Raw genomic sequence first — 17574 nt, 5'->3', positions numbered from 1 at the left:
CCCCTCCCCAAACCCTCCCACCATGGTGGATTCCTCCACCTTGTTGCATAACCACAGTTCAAGTTCAGTTGAGATTCCCCCATTGCAAGCATATACCAAACATAGAGTCCAGCATCTTATTGTCCAGTCAAGTTCAACGGCTTCTTAGGTATACCCTCTCTGGTCTGAAGACAGAGCCAGCAGAGTATTATCCCGATCAATTAAAAACTCCAACATACCATCAGCACAAATTTACATCATTATGGAATTAATTGACATAGTAATGAGTAACCATTCTTTTTTTATTGTTTTATAACACAGTTTAATAGGCACTAGGTTTTCCCCCTCCCCCTCTCCAAGTTCCCTACTTTCCCCTCTGTTCTCCCCTCCAGTCTTACAATGGATGTCTTTCGTGAATTTTCACAAGCCCATCATGCTGCCACTGAGGTGACCACTACTAATTCTTTTTTTTTTTTAGATTTATTTATTTTATTACAAAGGCAGATATACAGAGAGGAGGAGAGACAGAGAGGAAGATCTTCTGTCCGATGTTTCACTCCCCAAGTGACCGAAATGGCCGGTGCACGCCGATCCGAAGCCAGGAACCAGGAACCTCTTCCAGGTCTCCCACGCGGGTGCAGGGTCCCAAAGCTTTGGGCTGTCCTCGACTGCTTTCCCAGGCCACAAGCAGGGAGCTGGATGGGAAATGGAGCTGGCCGGGATTAGAACCGGTGCCCATATGGGATCCTGGTGTGTTCAAGGCAAGAACTTTAGCCACCAGGCCACGCTGCTGGGCCCGACCACTACTAATTCTGAAGAAGTCTCCTGACATCACCAGGGCTTTCAAAGCTGTCACTAGTACACAGGCATAAGAGATGGCATTTCTTACACATATGCCTTGGGATCATTTCACCGGACAGCTACATCAAACACACAGGAGTCACACGGAAAACTAGGAGCGGATTCCATTCCTCTTTGCTCTCACCCACCTTAGGTGGCTGGGAACTCCTCCCTAGGCCACCCATCCTGACACCCAGCTCTGTGTAGGGCCAAACATACACTCGAGCAACATGGCTTTGGTTAGCGGCCAAGGAGCAGAACGATGCTGAGTCTCCCAGAAAACGGTTCCACCTCAGCCCCAGGAACACAAATGGCTCTGGGTAATCGACTGAGCTGACGAGCGGCAAGTGGGCACCCAAGGATGTGATTTGGAAATGACCATTGAGTATTCGGAAGAGAGAAGAAGGGGGTAGAAGAAAATTGATGTATGCTGGTTTAAAAAAATACCAACACTTTTGATTATTTGTACAGCAATATTTTTGTTAGTATTCCCTTTATCACTGTATCACAGCCATAACTGTTCTCTCTTTACAGGGTGAATTATCCCAATTTTATAGGAAAAGAACCTAGAGGATTTGGTTTTTCACTCTCCCAAAGCAAATTATCCATAACCAACTATAGGCTGTAGCTAAAAATAGAGCCTTCCATCTCTCAGAAGTATTCCTAAGCTTTTAATCTATGCTGGTTCCCCACCCTTGGACTATTTCCCTGAGAAAGCTCTATGGCTGTTCTCTTCTTCCTCTGGGAACTAGTCCCCTTGTGTTCACAATTAAATCCCATCTGCGAGCAGGCGGTCACTTGCATGCTCAGTCTGCCCTTACCCCAGCCTTCTCGCTGCCCAGGCCCACTTGGAACACATTTCTGTCTTCCAGGATTTTGCCAGTGAAGGCCTCCGCACACTAATGGTGGCCTACCGAGAATTGGACAACACATTCTTCCAGACCTGGAGCATGAAACATACCGAAGCTTCTATGTCTTTGGATAATCGAGAAAAAAAATTGTCAATTCTCTATGAAGAGATTGAAAAAGACTTATTGGTGAGTATCAAGAGACAGGGACAGGGTAGTGTTAAGAATGACTTTCGGGGCCTGGAGCGGTAGCCTAGTGGCTAAAGTAGCACGCAATGGGATCCCATATGGGCACCAGTTCTAATCCCAGCAGCTCTGCTTCCTATGCATCTCCCTGCTTTTGGCCTGGGAAAGCAGTCAAGGACGGCCCAAAACCTTGGGGTCCTGCACCCACATGGGAGACCTGGAAGAAACTCCTGGCTCCTGACTTCAGATTGGCTCAGCTTTGGCCGTTGTGGCCACTTGCGGAGTGAGCCATCTGATGGAAGGTCTTCCTGTCTGTCTCCCTTCTTCTTTGTATATCTGACTTTCCAATGAAAATAAATAAATAAATCTTAGAAGAAAAAAAAAAAAGAGTGGCTTTCAGAGGTCCGGCAGGCACAGGCCTGGCAGGAAGCCTCTGGAGCTTGGAGCCAGGAAGCTTAGGCCTGTACAGAAGCTGGTTCTGTACAGCCTGGATCCTCTGAATCTGAAATCAAATCTGCTGTAGTTGTTCTGTCAGTGTTGCTTATCCTTAAGCTGCTCCCAGAAGCTAGGTCATGTGGGAGAGAAATCAGGATCTGAATAATCCCTGGATTAGACCATCCAGAATGAACTGATGGAATATTTGACACAAAAAAATAGTAAAGTCACTCATTCCTTCATTCCTTCAACGTATTTGTGAAGTGCCTTCTGGGTGCCAGGCACTGGGCACATAGCAGTAAACAGGCAAAAAATAACACATACATTATATCAGATGGTAAAACTGTTATGGGGAAAAAAGTCAGGAAGAGAAGGAGTGTGTGCAAATCCTCTGTGTTTTGGAGATGGATGGAAGAGGAAACATTGTTGCTATTTATTTTTGAGATTTATTTTGTTGATTTATAAGGCAGAATGTGACAGAGAGAGAGAGAGAGAGAGAGAGAGAGAGAGAGAGAGAGAGAGAAAGCGTCTAGCTGCTAATTTAATTCCCCAAATGCCCACAGCAGCCCCTAGGCCAGGCCGAAGCCAGGAGCCAGGAACTCCATCCGAGTCAGACAGTCTTCCACGGCCCCTCCAGGCCTGTTAGCAGGGAGCTGGATCAGGAGCAGAGAAGCCAGGTCTCAAACTGGTGCTCTCAGATTGGAAAACAGGCAGTAGCTTAACCTCCTGCTCCACAACATGGGCTCCTTGCTGCTCTCTTTAAATAACCTCAAAGTGAAAACAAATGATTTATTTGTGCTAAATGAATGGAAATAATGTATTCAGAATATACTTCTTTGTACACTGCACTTGCCCACACTGGGTGAGATAAGCAGTCGTCAATGCTAATGTGCTACTTTCCTCTACACTTCCTTTCTGCGAAGCAATACAGTGTTTGGTGGCCACGATGCCATAATACTCCTGCAAGGTCTGTTTCCAATAGTATTTTCTAATAGTATTTTGCACCTTTAAAATATTTGTTCAAACTCTATTTTAGGGAAACAAAAACAAAGAACGGAAGGGGAAATCACACTGTATCTGTTACAATCACATTGCCTTCTGCGGCAGAAATCAAAGAGCACATTCTAGTCAGCCATCAAAACAACTGGTGCGTGAGACAACATTTATTGACTCATGTTAGAGAGAGTTGGTTCAGGTAGATTAACACTGATGATAAAGAAAAGAGCCACACCTTAATATACAGTAATTACCCATCTCATGAATGGTCACAGTCATCACTTTAGGCTGCCTGTTGTATTGTTTTTATTTATTGTTTCTATTAAACTTGAATTGAGACCTTTACCTTAAGTAAAGAAGGCTTGAACAATGTGGCAAGTCATGCAGACCAATGAAGCACTAGCTCTTCAGACAGAAGTACAGGCAAGATAAAAGGGAGCAGGCCTGACTTGTTAGCTGCACAGCAAGGCAGCCAATGTGGCTGGAACAGTGTGAGTGAGGGAGAAGGAACAGGGGGACATGAGACAGAGAAGGAGAAGTCTATTGGCCTATTCCTGAGAGAAGATGTGGTGGTAGACCAGGATTCTTTTAATCCCTTGCAGGGGCCCATAGGGCACAATGAGGAACCCACAAGCCCTTGTAGGGTTGCAGGACAAGCTAGAGTGGATATAGGGGTACCTTATCTAGAATCCACCACTTTGGGGGCCAGAAAAGGAGAAGCAAGGTGTGTTTAAAAAAGAAAGCAGGGTCCAGTGCAGTAACCTAGTGGCTAAAGTCCTCACCTTGTGTGCTCCAGGTTCCCATATGGGTGCCGATTCATGTCCCAGCAGTCCTGCTTCCTATCCGGCTCCCTGCTTGGGGCCTGGGAAAGCAGTAGGGCCTAGCAGCAAAAGTCTTCACCTTGCAAGTGGTGGGATCCCATATAGTCGCCAGTTCTAATCCTAGCAGCCCTACTTCCCATCCAGTTTCCTGCTTGTAGCCTGGGAAAGCAGTTGAGGATGGCCCAAAGCCTTGGGACCCTGCACCCACGTGGGAGATCCAGAAGAAGCTCCAGGCTGCTGGCTTCGGATTGGCTTAGCTCTGACTGTTGTGGTCACTTGGGGAGTGAATCATCAGATGGAAGTTCTTCCTCTCTGTCTCTTCTCCTCTGTATATCTGATTTTCCAATAAAAATAAACAAATCTTAGAAAGAAAGAAGAGAAAGAAAGGAAGAAAGAAAGAAAGAGAAAAGAAAGAGAAAAAAGCAAACAGGGCCCGGCGCAATAGCCTAGTGACTAAAGTCCTCGCCTTGCATGTGCCAGGAACCCATATGGATGCCTGTTCTAATCCCTGCAGCTCTGCTTCCCATCCAGCGCCCTGCTTGTGGGCAGGGAAAACAGTTGAGGATAGCCCAAAGCCTTGAAACCTTGCGCACCCCAGAGGAGGCTCCAGGCTCCTGACTTTGGATCAACTCAGTTCTGGCCATTGGGGCTGCTTGGGGAGTGAATCAGCAGACGAAAGATGTTCCTCTCTGTCTCTCTTCCTCTCCCTGTATCTGACTTTCCAATTAAAAAAAAAAAAGCAAACAAACAAATTAAAAAAAACAAAACCAGATGGTTTAGAAGCAGTGCATAGCTTCTTATATGACTTGGGCCAGAACCTTGTCCCTCTGGTCCCTACTACACTGTGCTTCTATGTTTGGTTTCCATGTGTGGTTGAAAAGTTGTGTGTGTATGTGTGGTGTGTGTGTTGTGTGTTGTGTATGTGTGTGTGTATGGTATGTATCTGTTGTGTATATGTATGGATGGATGTGTCTCGTGTGTGTGGTGTGTCTGTTGTGATGTGTATGTGTGTGTATGTGTGCATGAGTGGTGTATGTCTGTTGTGTATTGTGTGTGTGTGGTGTGTCTGTTGTGTATGTGTATGTGTGTGTGCTGTGTATGTGGTTTGTGTGCCTGTATAGTGTGTGTTTGGTGTGGTGTGTATGTGTGTGTGTGTGTGTGCATGTGTGCTTGTGTGCAGAGGCAGAGGGTGTGGACTATGACAGCACTGGGCTCTCCAGTCCAGGACAGGGCTGGCTTACCCAGGAGCAGGCTGAGGTCCCAGTTTAGCAGCTGGGTAACGATAAATGCTGTGCTTCTCTGCCCTCTCGCTGATCTCTGTCTGAAGTTGTTAGGGGCCACAGCCATTGAAGACAAGCTGCAGGACGGAGTCCCTGAGACAATCTTCACCCTGAGCAAGGCTGGAATTAAGATATGGGTTTTAACTGGAGATAAGCAAGGTAAAGGGGAACGCCCAGCCTGCCTGACCCTTTCCCTGCTCTGTTCACTGGCTCTTTCCTGCTCTTTTCCCCTGTTTTCATAAAGTGACTGTCATGACACATAACTTGTAACTCTAATGCAGTCCACCTAGAATACTTTCACTTCTGGTCTGGAATACAGTGTGCTGAGCATACACTTCATGCCAGATGCTGCCCCAGTTGGCTGAAGATATGGAGCCCAATCTCTCTGATGTGGCCTCTGCTGTCCACCAGCACAGGAACCATCAACCTCAAAGTTGGTCTTGTGCCCTCCGCTGTCATCATGAAAATGCCCTTTCTCGCCAATTCCCACTAATGGATCTGACAACCTACTGCCGTACTTCAGCTGTACATCAGGGAAAATATGAACTCACCTCTCTGTCTCTTGCTATGTTAAACTTCATCATAACCTAGATGTAACCAAAATCTCACTCTTCCTCAAACATACTGATATTGTGATGTTACTCCCCTGCAAAGACCTTGGATGGGACTGTTAACTTCAATATCTCCTCATCAAACCAACACTTACTTTAGGGCTTCTGTTAGGGCTGCATATGGACTTGAAATGCCTTTTCCTTCCCCATTAACATTCAATTCCTATCTTCAGGCCCTTTTCCAAGGAAGTTTTTGGAATAATTGCAACTTCTCCTCCCACTTCTGAAACTGCTTGTACCTGGGGAGTCAGGACTTCATTTAGATTTTATTTTCTTAGTATGAATTTATTCCACATTCTGGATTCCTTAACATAAAGGAACAATACAGTTGAAACATGTTTCCACCTTCAAAAAAAAAATCTAGCACAGACAGGCAAGTGCTGCTCAAAGAAATATATCCTGATTGTCTAGAAAATTAGAATCAGACTAGAATTACTTCAACAAACAGGGAGAAGTTTTCTGGAGCGAGCTAAACCAGAGTGATCCCAGTTATTGATAAAGAAAGGATAAGCCTATACCTATGCATGTTTGAATATGGTGACCACTAAAGGATGAAAAGCAGCCTTTGAGTGTCTCCATGGCTAATGAGGGCAAACACAGCCTGCCTGTCACTTGCCAGGGCAGGACACTGTGAACATCTTGTCCCTGGGTCTAACCACCACAGCAAGACCCATGTCCCCTCTCCCCTTTTCCTATAGAAACTGCAGTAAACATCGCTTACTCCTGTAATTTACTTGAAGATGAAATGGATGCAGTGTTCATTGTGAAAGGCAACGATGGGGAGACTGTTCAGCAAGAGCTCAGGTACAGATGGGAGAATGACCACAGCCAATCCTTAGACCCCAAACTTCCCAGTCATCTCTTCCCCCTCCAGTGTGCATCCCCCTCAACCCCAACAGAAGGAATAGGGAAGAAAGAGAAGGAGAGGACAGGGAGCTGAAATATGAAGAGAATGGTACGAAGAAGCAGTCAGCTCGAGGAACTGGAGAGTAGATAATGGAGTGGTATGGCATGGTGGTTAGGACCTAAGGCAGTGGCTGGTGCCAGGAGGCAGTAGAGGCTGAGGTCCTGGCTGGTGGCACACCTGCTTTCTCCCTGGGACCCACTTTCCTCCCTCCCTAAGCTCTGCCCCTCTTGGCTTCTAGGGAAGCAAGGAGCAAGATGAAACCTGACTCTCTACTGGACTCAGACCCAGTGAACATCTTTCTTGCCCAGAAGCACAAAATTCCCTTTGCAGTGCCTGAAGAGGTGCCCAATGGCAGCTATGGCCTAATCATCAATGGCTACAGTCTGGTGGGCAACACAGAGCTACAACTCTGCTTTCTCCTCCCAGGAACTCTCTTCTCATGTCCAACCAGGGGAATTGCAAGAGGCCTCCTTTAGTCTATAGGTCATCCCTTCTTCCTTCCCCAGATGCCCTTGCCTAGAAGACACTCTTCCCAGGGTCCTCTAACCAAGAATAAGCAAAAAGAGAAGGAAAGGCCTATTCTTTCCCTTGCCAGATTCTTTACGACCTGGGGTGGACAGTCACTCAAGGGTGGGGGAAAAGCAAAGCAAAACCGTCCTCCTAGATGAATCTTAGCCTTGCAGTGCAGTCAGCTGATTTGACCCACAGAGAGGCCTTAATGAGTTTCCTTCCCGGGGGCTGAGTCAGGTGTGAGGATGTCTAGTACATGCTCAAGGGCTTGGCATTCCTTGGGGGTGGAGCAGCAGAGCGGACAGGAAAAAGCCTGAGAGTCTTGGTGGGCAAGCTGAATGGTGGGTGTGTCCTGGTGCTGCAGGCCTACGCTCTAGAAGGGCAGTTGGAGTTGGAACTGCTACGAGTGGCATGTATGTGCAAAGCGGTGATCTGCTGCCGGATGACACCCCTGCAGAAGGCCCAGGTGGTAGAACTGGTGAAGAAATACAAGAAGGTGGTGACACTGGCCATCGGGGATGGGGCCAATGACGTCAGCATGATCAAAGGCATGTGATGGAGGGGGTTGGGACAGCAGACACCCATCCAGGCACTTGCCCCTTCCTTCCTCCATGGGTCAAACTGGTCTGTTCATGCAGACATCAGCCCCCAGGCATGCACACAGCTCTCACAAGGACGCACACATGTATGCACAGGGCAGCATGACTATGACACCATTATTTTGGGGAGTAGCATACCAGCCCATAGAAAGAATTCTTGGTCACGAATCATGGCGTGTTTGGAGGCTGTAGCCTGTGAATCCCATGCAACTTGCTGGGAGCTGTTGTTTTCAAGAACTTTCCCTGGCTCCCCGCACTGGAGAACAGGTGATTTACTGATCAAATGGTGGGTGAATAGAACCAAATAGCTGAAAATCACCAGCTTTGATTTCATTCTCCAGCAATTCATAGATCTGTGAGTCTGGGGGACAACCTGGAGGCCCCCTGGGCCAGCCTCTGCAGGGCACAGGAAGCAGAGTAGACCCCTACACAAAGCAGTGGTTCAGCTCTCTTCATCAGGTTCTAGAACCTCTCTTAGACCCAATGGCATTGGAAGTTCTGGTTATCCCATTAAAGCAATAGCAATTACACAATACAATACAACACTGTAACAGTGACTTTGGCCAGATTTCCTGAAGCATGAACTTACTGCTCACAAAGCGTGTGCATCACATACTCCTCCCAGCAAGTGGGATTCTACCCTCTTAGATAAACTTAGGGAATTCAATATACTGTGGTTAGACTGGCAGCCATTCTGCATTTCTAATCGATCCAGATGACTCCCAGAGATAACACAGAATTTAAACCTGGACATCTGGGCAGTAAGAAAGAGGCCAGGTGACTGGAGCAGGGGCTAAGAACATCCAGTTCTGCTTCCTTGCCAGGCCTAGCAGTATCTTCTCAATGTATATCATCTCAGCCTTTCCACCTCCCGGGCTGGGGAGCCCAGAAAGTCAGTTCTGTGGCTGAGAAACTTCTGGGTTGCCTTGCAGCTGCACACATTGGCGTAGGCATCAGCGGCCAAGAGGGGATGCAGGCCATGCTCAACAGTGACTTCGCCTTTTCCCAGTTTCACTACCTTCAGCGCCTAATCTTGGTGCATGGCCGCTGGTCTTACAATCGCATGTGCAAGTTCCTCAGCTACTTCTTTTACAAGAACTTTGCGTTTACCCTGGTGCACTTCTGGTACGCCTTCTTCAACGGGTTCTCTGCACAGGTAGGAGACCAGCTGATAATCTCCACTCTGGTGAGCAAGCTGGTCGCTTCTCGCTGTCTGCCTTCCCTGGAGACCCAGTATATGGCAAAAACATGTTGCCAACTGGCCACAAAGCCCTTCTTCTCATACTGACCTCACTGCCCCACCCTCCAACAAGTCTTGGGTTTCCCAGTGAGCACTGTTCTCAACCTGGCTCTCATTTGACCTTGACATCCTCCTTCAGGACTCTTATGAGCCATTTTCACCTCTCCCCCTGATGTTGGCACCTAGTATCTCCGAACTTGTCATGGGGGGAGTTGCTGGCTTGGAAGATTGTCTTACCATCCAAAGACATCTTTATGGAACAGGCCAAGGAGCCTGAAAGTCACTGCAGACAGACTGACCACTGGCATTCTGGTGTAGCTATCCTGGCACACATTGCTTTCCCTTTCTCCCTCCTCCCCACCCTCACTGCCATGCCTTTGCTCCAAACACGATTCTAATGAATTAATTCCCACTTTGTGAACTCTCCTCCTACACTAAAGGCAGGGCGGGGGCGCGGGGGGTGGGAGGGAGTTACGTCTGCATTTGTTCTGAAAAGAGTAGCTTTTCCTATGAGAAGCTTTTCCTCCAAGTCTCCTGAGTGCCCCCAGGAGAACCCACGTCAGGAATGCTTGTGTCAGAAGATGCCCACTATTTTGGTTTCCATAGGCACCAGGGAAAAATTCAACAGTCAGCTCGATTTTTATGTACCCCACCTGGGACCTAGGGGAGCCAGTTGGGGGTTGTGAGAAGTGCATGTGTTCTGCATGTATCACTCCTGACCTCTTGTGGCTGGTTAGAAAAGGGGTGCCTGTGAGGTTGGATCTATTGCAAATTCTCAAGGTTAGGTATCCTTGCGATGCCAAGCAGGTTAAGCCTCCCACAGCACTGGCATCCCCTGTGGGTGCCAATTCAAGCAACTGTCCAATGCACCAAAAGTCATTGACAAAACAACCCAGAGGTGCGTGTTTGTGAGTATGGAGGTAAGGCTGCCTTCCCCAGCAGCCACTCCTGGAGAAACAGCACAGGTTAGAGCAGGCTTGGTCCACATCAGCCCTGAGAATTTGATGTTGACTCTGCCCAAGCCTGAGATTCTGGCTTCTAAATGAGTTAATATCAGAGCCTGAGGGTGGAGGAGCGTTGCGGTCAGATTTCGGAAATCCAGCTCTGGCCCTGAGTTAACGTAGTGGTAGGGTGAGTGAGTTGAGGCTTTGGGTTAATGTAGTGGTGGGGTGAATGAGTTGGGACTTCGGGGGAGGAGACTGGGGTGCTGTTACAGACTTTGGAGAAGAGCCTTGAAACTCTCCTGGACATTCTTCCAGACAGTTTATGACAACTGGTTTATCACCTGCTACAATTTGATCTACACCTCCCTCCCTGTCCTGGGCATGAGTCTGTTTGATCAGGTAAGACCTAGGCCTCCTCACTGGGACCCAAGCCAACCCCCTACTTCCTGCCCCAGCCCTTGAGGAATATTACTAAAGGGCAGAAAAACAGCATGAGCTGAGCTATATTGAAGCCAACAGAAAGGAGATAATTTCTTGATCAGGAAAGGGAGCTCATAGCCTAGATATCATGAGAGAGCATGAAGGGCCCTCTTCCCCAGAAATAACCATCCACTTTAGAAACAAATAAGCCATATTTTCCTGTGCCAATTTTACCTCAGTGGAGGGAAACATAGAAATTGTACTACGCAGTGAGTGTGTATGAAAGTAAGGAGAGGAAACAGTTATTGGGACAAAATTGGACAAAGCATAGAGATTCAAGACAGGAAAATGAAAAAAGAAAGACTCTGAGGGGCGGTGCTGAGGTACAATGGGTTAAGCCACTGCCTGTGATGCCAGCATGCCATTGAGGTGCCAAGGCAAGTCCCAGCTGCTTCACTTCCCATCTAGCTCCATGCTTGTGGCCTGGGAAAGCAGCAGAAGATGGTCCAAGTGCTTATTCCTATGCCACCTATGTGAGAAGACCTGGTTGAAATTCCAGACTGTAAGAATTCCAGCAGGTAGAAGATTCTCTCTCTCTCCCCAGCAACACCTCCCCCCACCCCCTGTAATTCTGCCTTTCAAACAAATAAGCAAATATTTTAAAAATGAAGAAGAAAGGAAAGACACATTCCTAGCCAGTGGGTGTGACACAGGCCAACTCAGGAAGGCCTAGATAGGAATCCTGAAAGCCAAGCTTGGAGGTGTGGGTCTGATGTCACAAAGGTCAGCCCAGGTGACACCATCTGTCACTATCAGCAACTCCTTGGCATCCCAGCAGTCCCTCCTCTGCCACCCTGGCCTTCATGCCTGGGCACACAGAGTAAAAAGGAGCCTCCAGGAAAAATCAAGTCACTGAGATGGCAGACATGAGCTCATGGTGCCCACCTTCCCTGGATAACAGCTCTAAAGGGAACTCTGGATGAAGTGGCTGACAACCTCGTGCTGGGAAGAAGGATGCTCTGGGCTGTTCAGCAGGCCTAGGGATGCAGCCTGAAGCCAAGGCCCCACCTGGTTATCCAAAGGTACATATTCGGGAGAGGAAGACCATCCATTGTCATACACTCAGAGGATCTCTCACCCTGAGTTCTCCAGGTATGGGGATGGGATTCACATTATAGAATGTGAATACATCTGAAGGATTAATTGGTCCTCCTTGACTTCCATTTCTCTTCCCATTTTGTTTTAAGATTTGTTAGAGAGAGAAAAATGGACAGAGAGAGGGAGAGATAGTCTTTTGCCTTCTGGTTCACTCCCCCTGCTAGCTGCAATGGCTGGGGCTGATCCGGGTTGAAGCCAGGAGCTGGAACTCCAATTGGGTCTCTCAAGTGATCTAATTCCCCCATCTGGGTGGCTAGTGGTCCAAGCACTTGGGCCATTTGCTACTACTTTCCCAAACACATTAGCAGGGAGCTGACGGACAAAAAGGGGAGCAATGGGGACAGGAACTGACTCCCAAATGGGATGCCAGTGTTGCACAGGAAACACTGACACCTTGAGGACTTATGTCCCATTGCCTCCCCACCCCAAACCCATTCTCCGTCCCAACCAACCCTAAGAGTAGTTGCCTCCCTTCACATTTCCCCAGTCCTGGTTCCAGCCAAGCCCCTCCCACCAACCTGACCTAGCTCTCTCCCACCACCTAGATCCTTGTCTAGAGATAGGACTTTGGAAAGGTGGGGAGGAGTGGGGAGTCTGTGGCCACTGCCCTATTCTCCAGCTCCACTTCTCAGGTAACCCTCTGGGAAATCCCATAGGCATCCTGGCCACAACGTCAGGACAGGGAGAAACCTTCTCCCTGCTGGAGACCTTGCGGGGAGACCCCGTCCCAGCCCCCTTACCTTGTGCTGCTTCCAGGATGTGAATGATGTGTGGAGCCTGCGCTTCCCAGAGTTGTATGAGCCGGGCCAGCACAACCTCTACTTCAACAAGAAAGTATTTGCGGGCTGTTTAATGCATGGGATCTTCAGTTCCTTCGTGCTGTTCTTCATCCCCATGGGGACCATATACAGCACGGTGCGCAGCGATGGGAAGGAAATCTCCGACTACCAGTCCTACTCCCTGATGGTACAGACCTCCTTGATCTGCGTGGTCACAACACAGGTACCAGTGCGGCGGGGCAGGACTGGCAGGGGGGCGTTGAGGGATGAGTGGGAGAGAGGGAGTCAAGAGGGAGCAATGGGGGTGGGAGGGGAGCATCTCGCCTACAGAGCTGGAGAAGCACGGTGGCTGAAATGTCCCAAGCCACAGAAGGCTGCACATAAAAGGCTGCTTTTCAGATCGCCCTGAAGATAACCTACTGGACGGTGATAAGCCACTTCTTCATCTGGGGTAGCCTGGGCATCTACTTTTGCATCTTATTTCTCCTGTACAGTGATGGATTGTGCCTAATGCTCCCCAACGTCTTCCAGTTCCTAGGTAAAGTCCTGCCTGACAGGGTGGTGAAGGGAGGGAAGGGGCAACTGGGCCTAGGGTGGAACAGTAGTTGCACTAAGCATGTTTATTTCACAAATTTTTACTATGTGTCAGGGTATGTGGCTACAAGTATGATTATCTGCCATTAAAGGACTAAGCTGGAAAACTGCATTATGAGAATTCCCAAACTGTCTTCCAGTGTCTCGTCTACTTTGTTAACAAGCATACTTAGGAGGTAGGCAGGGCAAGAATTGTGGGCACCATTTTGGAGACTAGAATTTTCTTTTTAAGGACTCAAATCCAGGTCTCCAGTTCTCTACATCAGGGTATCTTGCCTCCTCGTTGTCTCCTACGTTAATTTTTCTAAACACAGAGAGAATAGTCATGTAAGTGCAGTTGGTGCCCACCCCTTGTCAGGGCATGAACTGGTTTTTTTCCTCCAAAAGCTTCCATTCCTTTTTTGTTTGTTTGTTCGTTTGTTTGTTTGTTTGTTTTTGGTAACCAGACCTATGCTCTGGAATTTCCTCCTAATCTTCCGCACCCCATCCTGTCCTGGCCCAGCCCTGCCCCTAGAGGGAGACAAAGGCAGGTGAATTCACCAAGTCCTCAACTGAATTCTTCGCTATTTCTGTTATTGCCTCAGGAGACTAGACCGTCCCCTTCCTCTGCCTGCAGAGGAATCTAAGTTCCGGCTGCGGCCTCTTCCTCTGGACTCTGTCTCAGCCTTGGCCCCCTCCCCCGGCTCCTTGCTTACAGGTGTGGCCCGGAACACTCTAAACCAGCCACAGTTGTGGATGAGCGTCTTCCTCACCGTGATCCTCTGCATGTTGCCCATGATTGGGTACCAATTTCTCAGGCCCCTGTTCTGGCCCATAAGTGTGGAGAAGGTGAGCGGTACCAGGAATCTATCCCAGATGCCATTCACAGTTCTCTTTGGTTTTTCTCCATGGATTAAATCCGCCTCACCCCCGTCCCTCCCTGTGCTCTGGATATAGGTTCTGAGGAGAATTCAACTCATGAGGCATCCTCCACCGCTTCCAAGCCGGACCAGACGGAAACACCCAGGCCTCCGGCGTTCTGCCTATGCCTTTTCCCACCAACAGGGCTTTGGAGCCCTCATCACTTCTGGCAAGACGATGAGATCCAAGGGATCCAAAAAAGGCAGCTTTCCTTCCAAAAAGTAGGGAAGCCCAAAAGTGGTCACCTGGTGCTCTTCCTCTCCTGTCTTCATGAGTTTAAGAAGGATGGCTTAGTGTTCCAGGGAAACCCACAGAGACCTGCTCCTCTGCTCTCAGCCTCTCCATTCCCCGGAAGGCTATGTCCAGGTACAAGCAGAGGAAGGTAAGGAAAGGGCTCCCCCAAAAGTTCTGCCAGAAGTCAAAGTCTTTCAAGGACAGGCAGCCTTGGGCCTCGCTTCCCTCATGCCTGTTAACTTCTAATCCAGAAATGCAGACATGGAACGAGGTTGTGAAGAGGGCCAGCATGGGCAAGGGAACAGAAGACAGACTTTGAGGATGTAACTTTGGGTCTACCGCATACTACCCGGAACATTCCCTAGACCCTCCTGGTGCCTGCACATGACATAGTCCCACCTAGGCACCCTGGAAGATGAAGGGTGAGTCATTTGCCAGCACTAGGGAACAGGAGGAGGAGGCAGCTGTGAAGACTTGGTCTTAAGCCGAAGGAAGTTTCTGGACCAAAAAAGAAAGAAAAATGAAAGCATATCCTGCCTGCCTAGGCCAGCTCTAGGTCTGGCCTTCTTTTCCCTTCTTTGACCTCTGACCTGTGCAGGCCTCAGATCAGAAGGCTGGGATGGGGACAATGCAGAGGACTTTTAAGAAAGTCTTTTCTTGTGGTGATGTGAGCCATAATCGGTGTTTGCCATTATCCCATAAAATTATTTTTGAGAAGAAAATTGTCTGTACTTGGAAAAATTATAAGAAGTTTATAAAGCAATGAATTTCTTATTTTGGAGTGGAGAAGATTTGTGTGGTCTGCTGGGGGCCCCAAGGGACAATAATACAGTGTGCATGGCTTTGTTGACTCGAACCGTGACCCCTGCAGCTCTCCCATCCATTCAGATCAAAGGCAGTGAGTGAATGATAACTGTTACCTTTATTTCTCCAAACTTGCCTCTTACCCTTTTCTTTCCCAATAAACCTCGTCCTACATCTTGCTTCCAGGAGTGCTTCAGGGCCTTTCTATTATGAAGTACACCTACTCACAGCCTCGCATCTGAAGCGGCTGTGAAACTGCAGTTTGGACTCATATCCCCACCAGAGCCCTGAGCAAGCACTGTGCTGTGTACATAGGGAGACCTGAGTCAGCCGAGACAGCAAATGCCTCATTGCCAAGGGACAGGTGAGATGACCTGGTAGAACTTGCCAAATGTCTAGGTTTGATTCCTACTGTGGCTTCTGGATCCAGTATTTATTTATTTATTTATTTATTTTTGCCTTCCTTCCTCTTTCTCTTTCTTCCTTTTCCTTTTCTTTTCTCTCTCTCTTTCCTTCTTCCCCTCCCTCTTTTTTAAATTTATTTTTATTGAAAAGCAGTCACAGAGAGAGAAGGAGGAGAGAGAAATCGAGTGAGAGATCTTCCATCCTTTGGTTCACTTCCCAAATGACCACAATGCCAGAAGGCAGGAGCATCTTTTAGGTCTCCCACACAAGTACAGGGGCCCAAGGACTTCAACCCTTTTCTTCTGCCGTCCCAGGCCACGAGCAGGGAGCTGGATCAGAAGCAGGGCCGCTAGGATTTGAACCAGCACCAATCTAAGATACCGGCACCACAGGCAGAGGCTTCCTTCCAATGTGCACCCTGGATGACAGCTGTGGTGGCAAAGTGGTTGTTTTGCTACCCATATGGGAGACCCGGATTGAGTTCCCCGGGCCTGGGGCTGTTACAGACATTTGAGGAGGAGGCTAGTCAGTTGGAACTTTCTCTTCCTTCTATCCCTCCCACTCTAAATAAAATAAAATAACATAACGGGGAGGGAGATATCAAAAACAAGTTTCTTAACTCTCTTGCTGCATTCACCTTGAGAAAAGGGACACACATTACAGATGCATCTCTGGAGAGAATTATTAGTGGGTCTGAAGAAGGTTCTAAGGAAATTACTGGGAGAGAGTAAGAGGGTTAACATGCCTGGTGGACCTAGTGGATGGATACCTTGGGGTATCCTTGAAGGGAGGAGCCTCTAGCCCTCTCCATTTCATCTGCAGGAGAAGCACCAGGAAGTTTATTCCAGTTCCTAAAATTCGTGCTTGATCTTGCAGTTCTCTGGTCTTTCCAGTGTTCACAGGAGGTGTACCTGTTCCTTAGTATGCTACAGGAGGTTCTGCATCTCAAAGCTTGGCCATCTTCCTTGGTTGTCTTCAGCACATCTCACACCCCAGTCCCATAGCTGTTCCCCATCACCCTCAGCCAAATGACCAGCTGCCCCTACCTACGTTCGGCTAGAAGCAGCAGAGGGGAAACACAGGACTCTTCCATGCTTCCTCACAACCTCCTTTAAGCCTGGGAAACGCAAGAGTCCTCCGTCTTACCATGGTTTGTTAACTCGGCCTGTGCACACGGTGTCAGAAGCAGAATCTGCATCCCCTGGGTTCCTCCAGCTGCACTTCCAATTCGAGCTTCCTGCTAACTGTGCACCTTGGGCGGCAGCCGATGATGGTTCAAGTACTTTGGTCCTGACCCTCATGTGAGAATCTGATTAGTGACGTTTGTGGAGTGAACCAGATACCAGATGTCTCTCTTGAATGGGGCGGGGCAGCAATCCAAACCGCAGCCCGCGGTGTCGGGTAAGTTTGAGGCCTTCTTGCTGTTTTTGTTTGTTTTGTTTTCACGAGGTTCCACCAGGGCCTCCAGGACTAAGAACCGCCGCTTTCGGGCGACCCTGGGGGCAGTTTGGGCCCAAGCCCCTGGGCCCCGCACGGCGCCCCGGCACCACCCGCAGGGGCGGGGCGCAGGCCACACGCCACACGCCACACGAGGCGGGGCCGCCGCCGCAGCCTCGCCTCGCGGCTCTCGGGGAAGCGCCGCGCGTGACTCCGGCTGCGCCCTTCTGCACAGGAGCAGGGGCACGGCGGGCCAGCCCCGCAGGCCCAGCGTCCCGAGCCCACGCGCGGGGTGTCCTGAGGGGCAGCCCGGGTCGGAGCCTCGGCGCGGGGCTGTGGCAGAGGGGCGCCGGTGCGGAGGGGAGGAGGGCCCGGCGTGTACCGGCTGGAGAGCGCGAGCCGCTGCCGCGCCCGCGCGGGGAGGGACGAGCCTGAGGCGAGAAACCAGGTAGGAACGCCTCTCCGGAGGCAGCGGCTGGCGTCCCGGAGGCCCACCGCCCCCGCGGGCCGGGTGAGCCCTGGCGAGGCCCTCTTTCTCTCTGCCCGTCCTGCCGGCCGTGCCCCTCAGCCCCACCCGCCCGGTCCTGTCGGTCCCTCCGGGCAGACCTGGCCCCCAGTCCTTCTGCTGACCCCTTTCTTCCACGCTC

General features: G+C 49.4%; 2 protein-coding genes across 4 annotated transcripts in view; both read left to right on the top strand.

Moving 5' to 3' along the window:
* Positions 1–14555, top strand: part of LOC101522617 (phospholipid-transporting ATPase FetA-like) — a 106408-nt gene extending 91853 nt beyond the window's left edge. Inside the window, exons 20-30 of one of the 2 annotated variants that reach the window (XM_058672695.1) lie at positions 1692–1856; positions 5433–5544; positions 6695–6800; positions 7142–7289; positions 7778–7961; positions 8945–9168; positions 10512–10595; positions 12531–12776; positions 12953–13091; positions 13845–13975; positions 14084–14555. In XM_058672695.1, the coding sequence (XP_058528678.1) occupies positions 1692–1856; positions 5433–5544; positions 6695–6800; positions 7142–7289; positions 7778–7961; positions 8945–9168; positions 10512–10595; positions 12531–12776; positions 12953–13091; positions 13845–13975; positions 14084–14272 (1728 nt within the window). In that variant the 3' untranslated portion in view covers positions 14273–14555. The remainder of the gene's footprint in view (positions 1–1691; positions 1857–5432; positions 5545–6694; positions 6801–7141; positions 7290–7777; positions 7962–8944; positions 9169–10511; positions 10596–12530; positions 12777–12952; positions 13092–13844; positions 13976–14083) is intronic. The other variant, XM_058672696.1, reaches the window with a different exon arrangement.
* Positions 14556–17105: 2550 nt separating this feature from the next.
* The window catches only part of RUSC2 (RUN and SH3 domain containing 2), a 47704-nt gene continuing 47235 nt past the window's right edge, over positions 17106–17574 (top strand). Inside the window, exon 1 of one of the 2 annotated variants that reach the window (XM_058672416.1) lies at positions 17106–17375. The gene's annotated coding sequence lies outside the window, so the exon portion shown is untranslated. The remainder of the gene's footprint in view (positions 17376–17574) is intronic. The other variant, XM_058672417.1, reaches the window with a different exon arrangement.

Source organism: Ochotona princeps, chromosome 14 (assembly GCF_030435755.1).
Source record: "Ochotona princeps isolate mOchPri1 chromosome 14, mOchPri1.hap1, whole genome shotgun sequence".
Taxonomy (NCBI): Eukaryota; Metazoa; Chordata; class Mammalia; order Lagomorpha; family Ochotonidae; genus Ochotona; species Ochotona princeps.
This window is presented reverse-complemented; position numbering and strand designations above follow the sequence as displayed.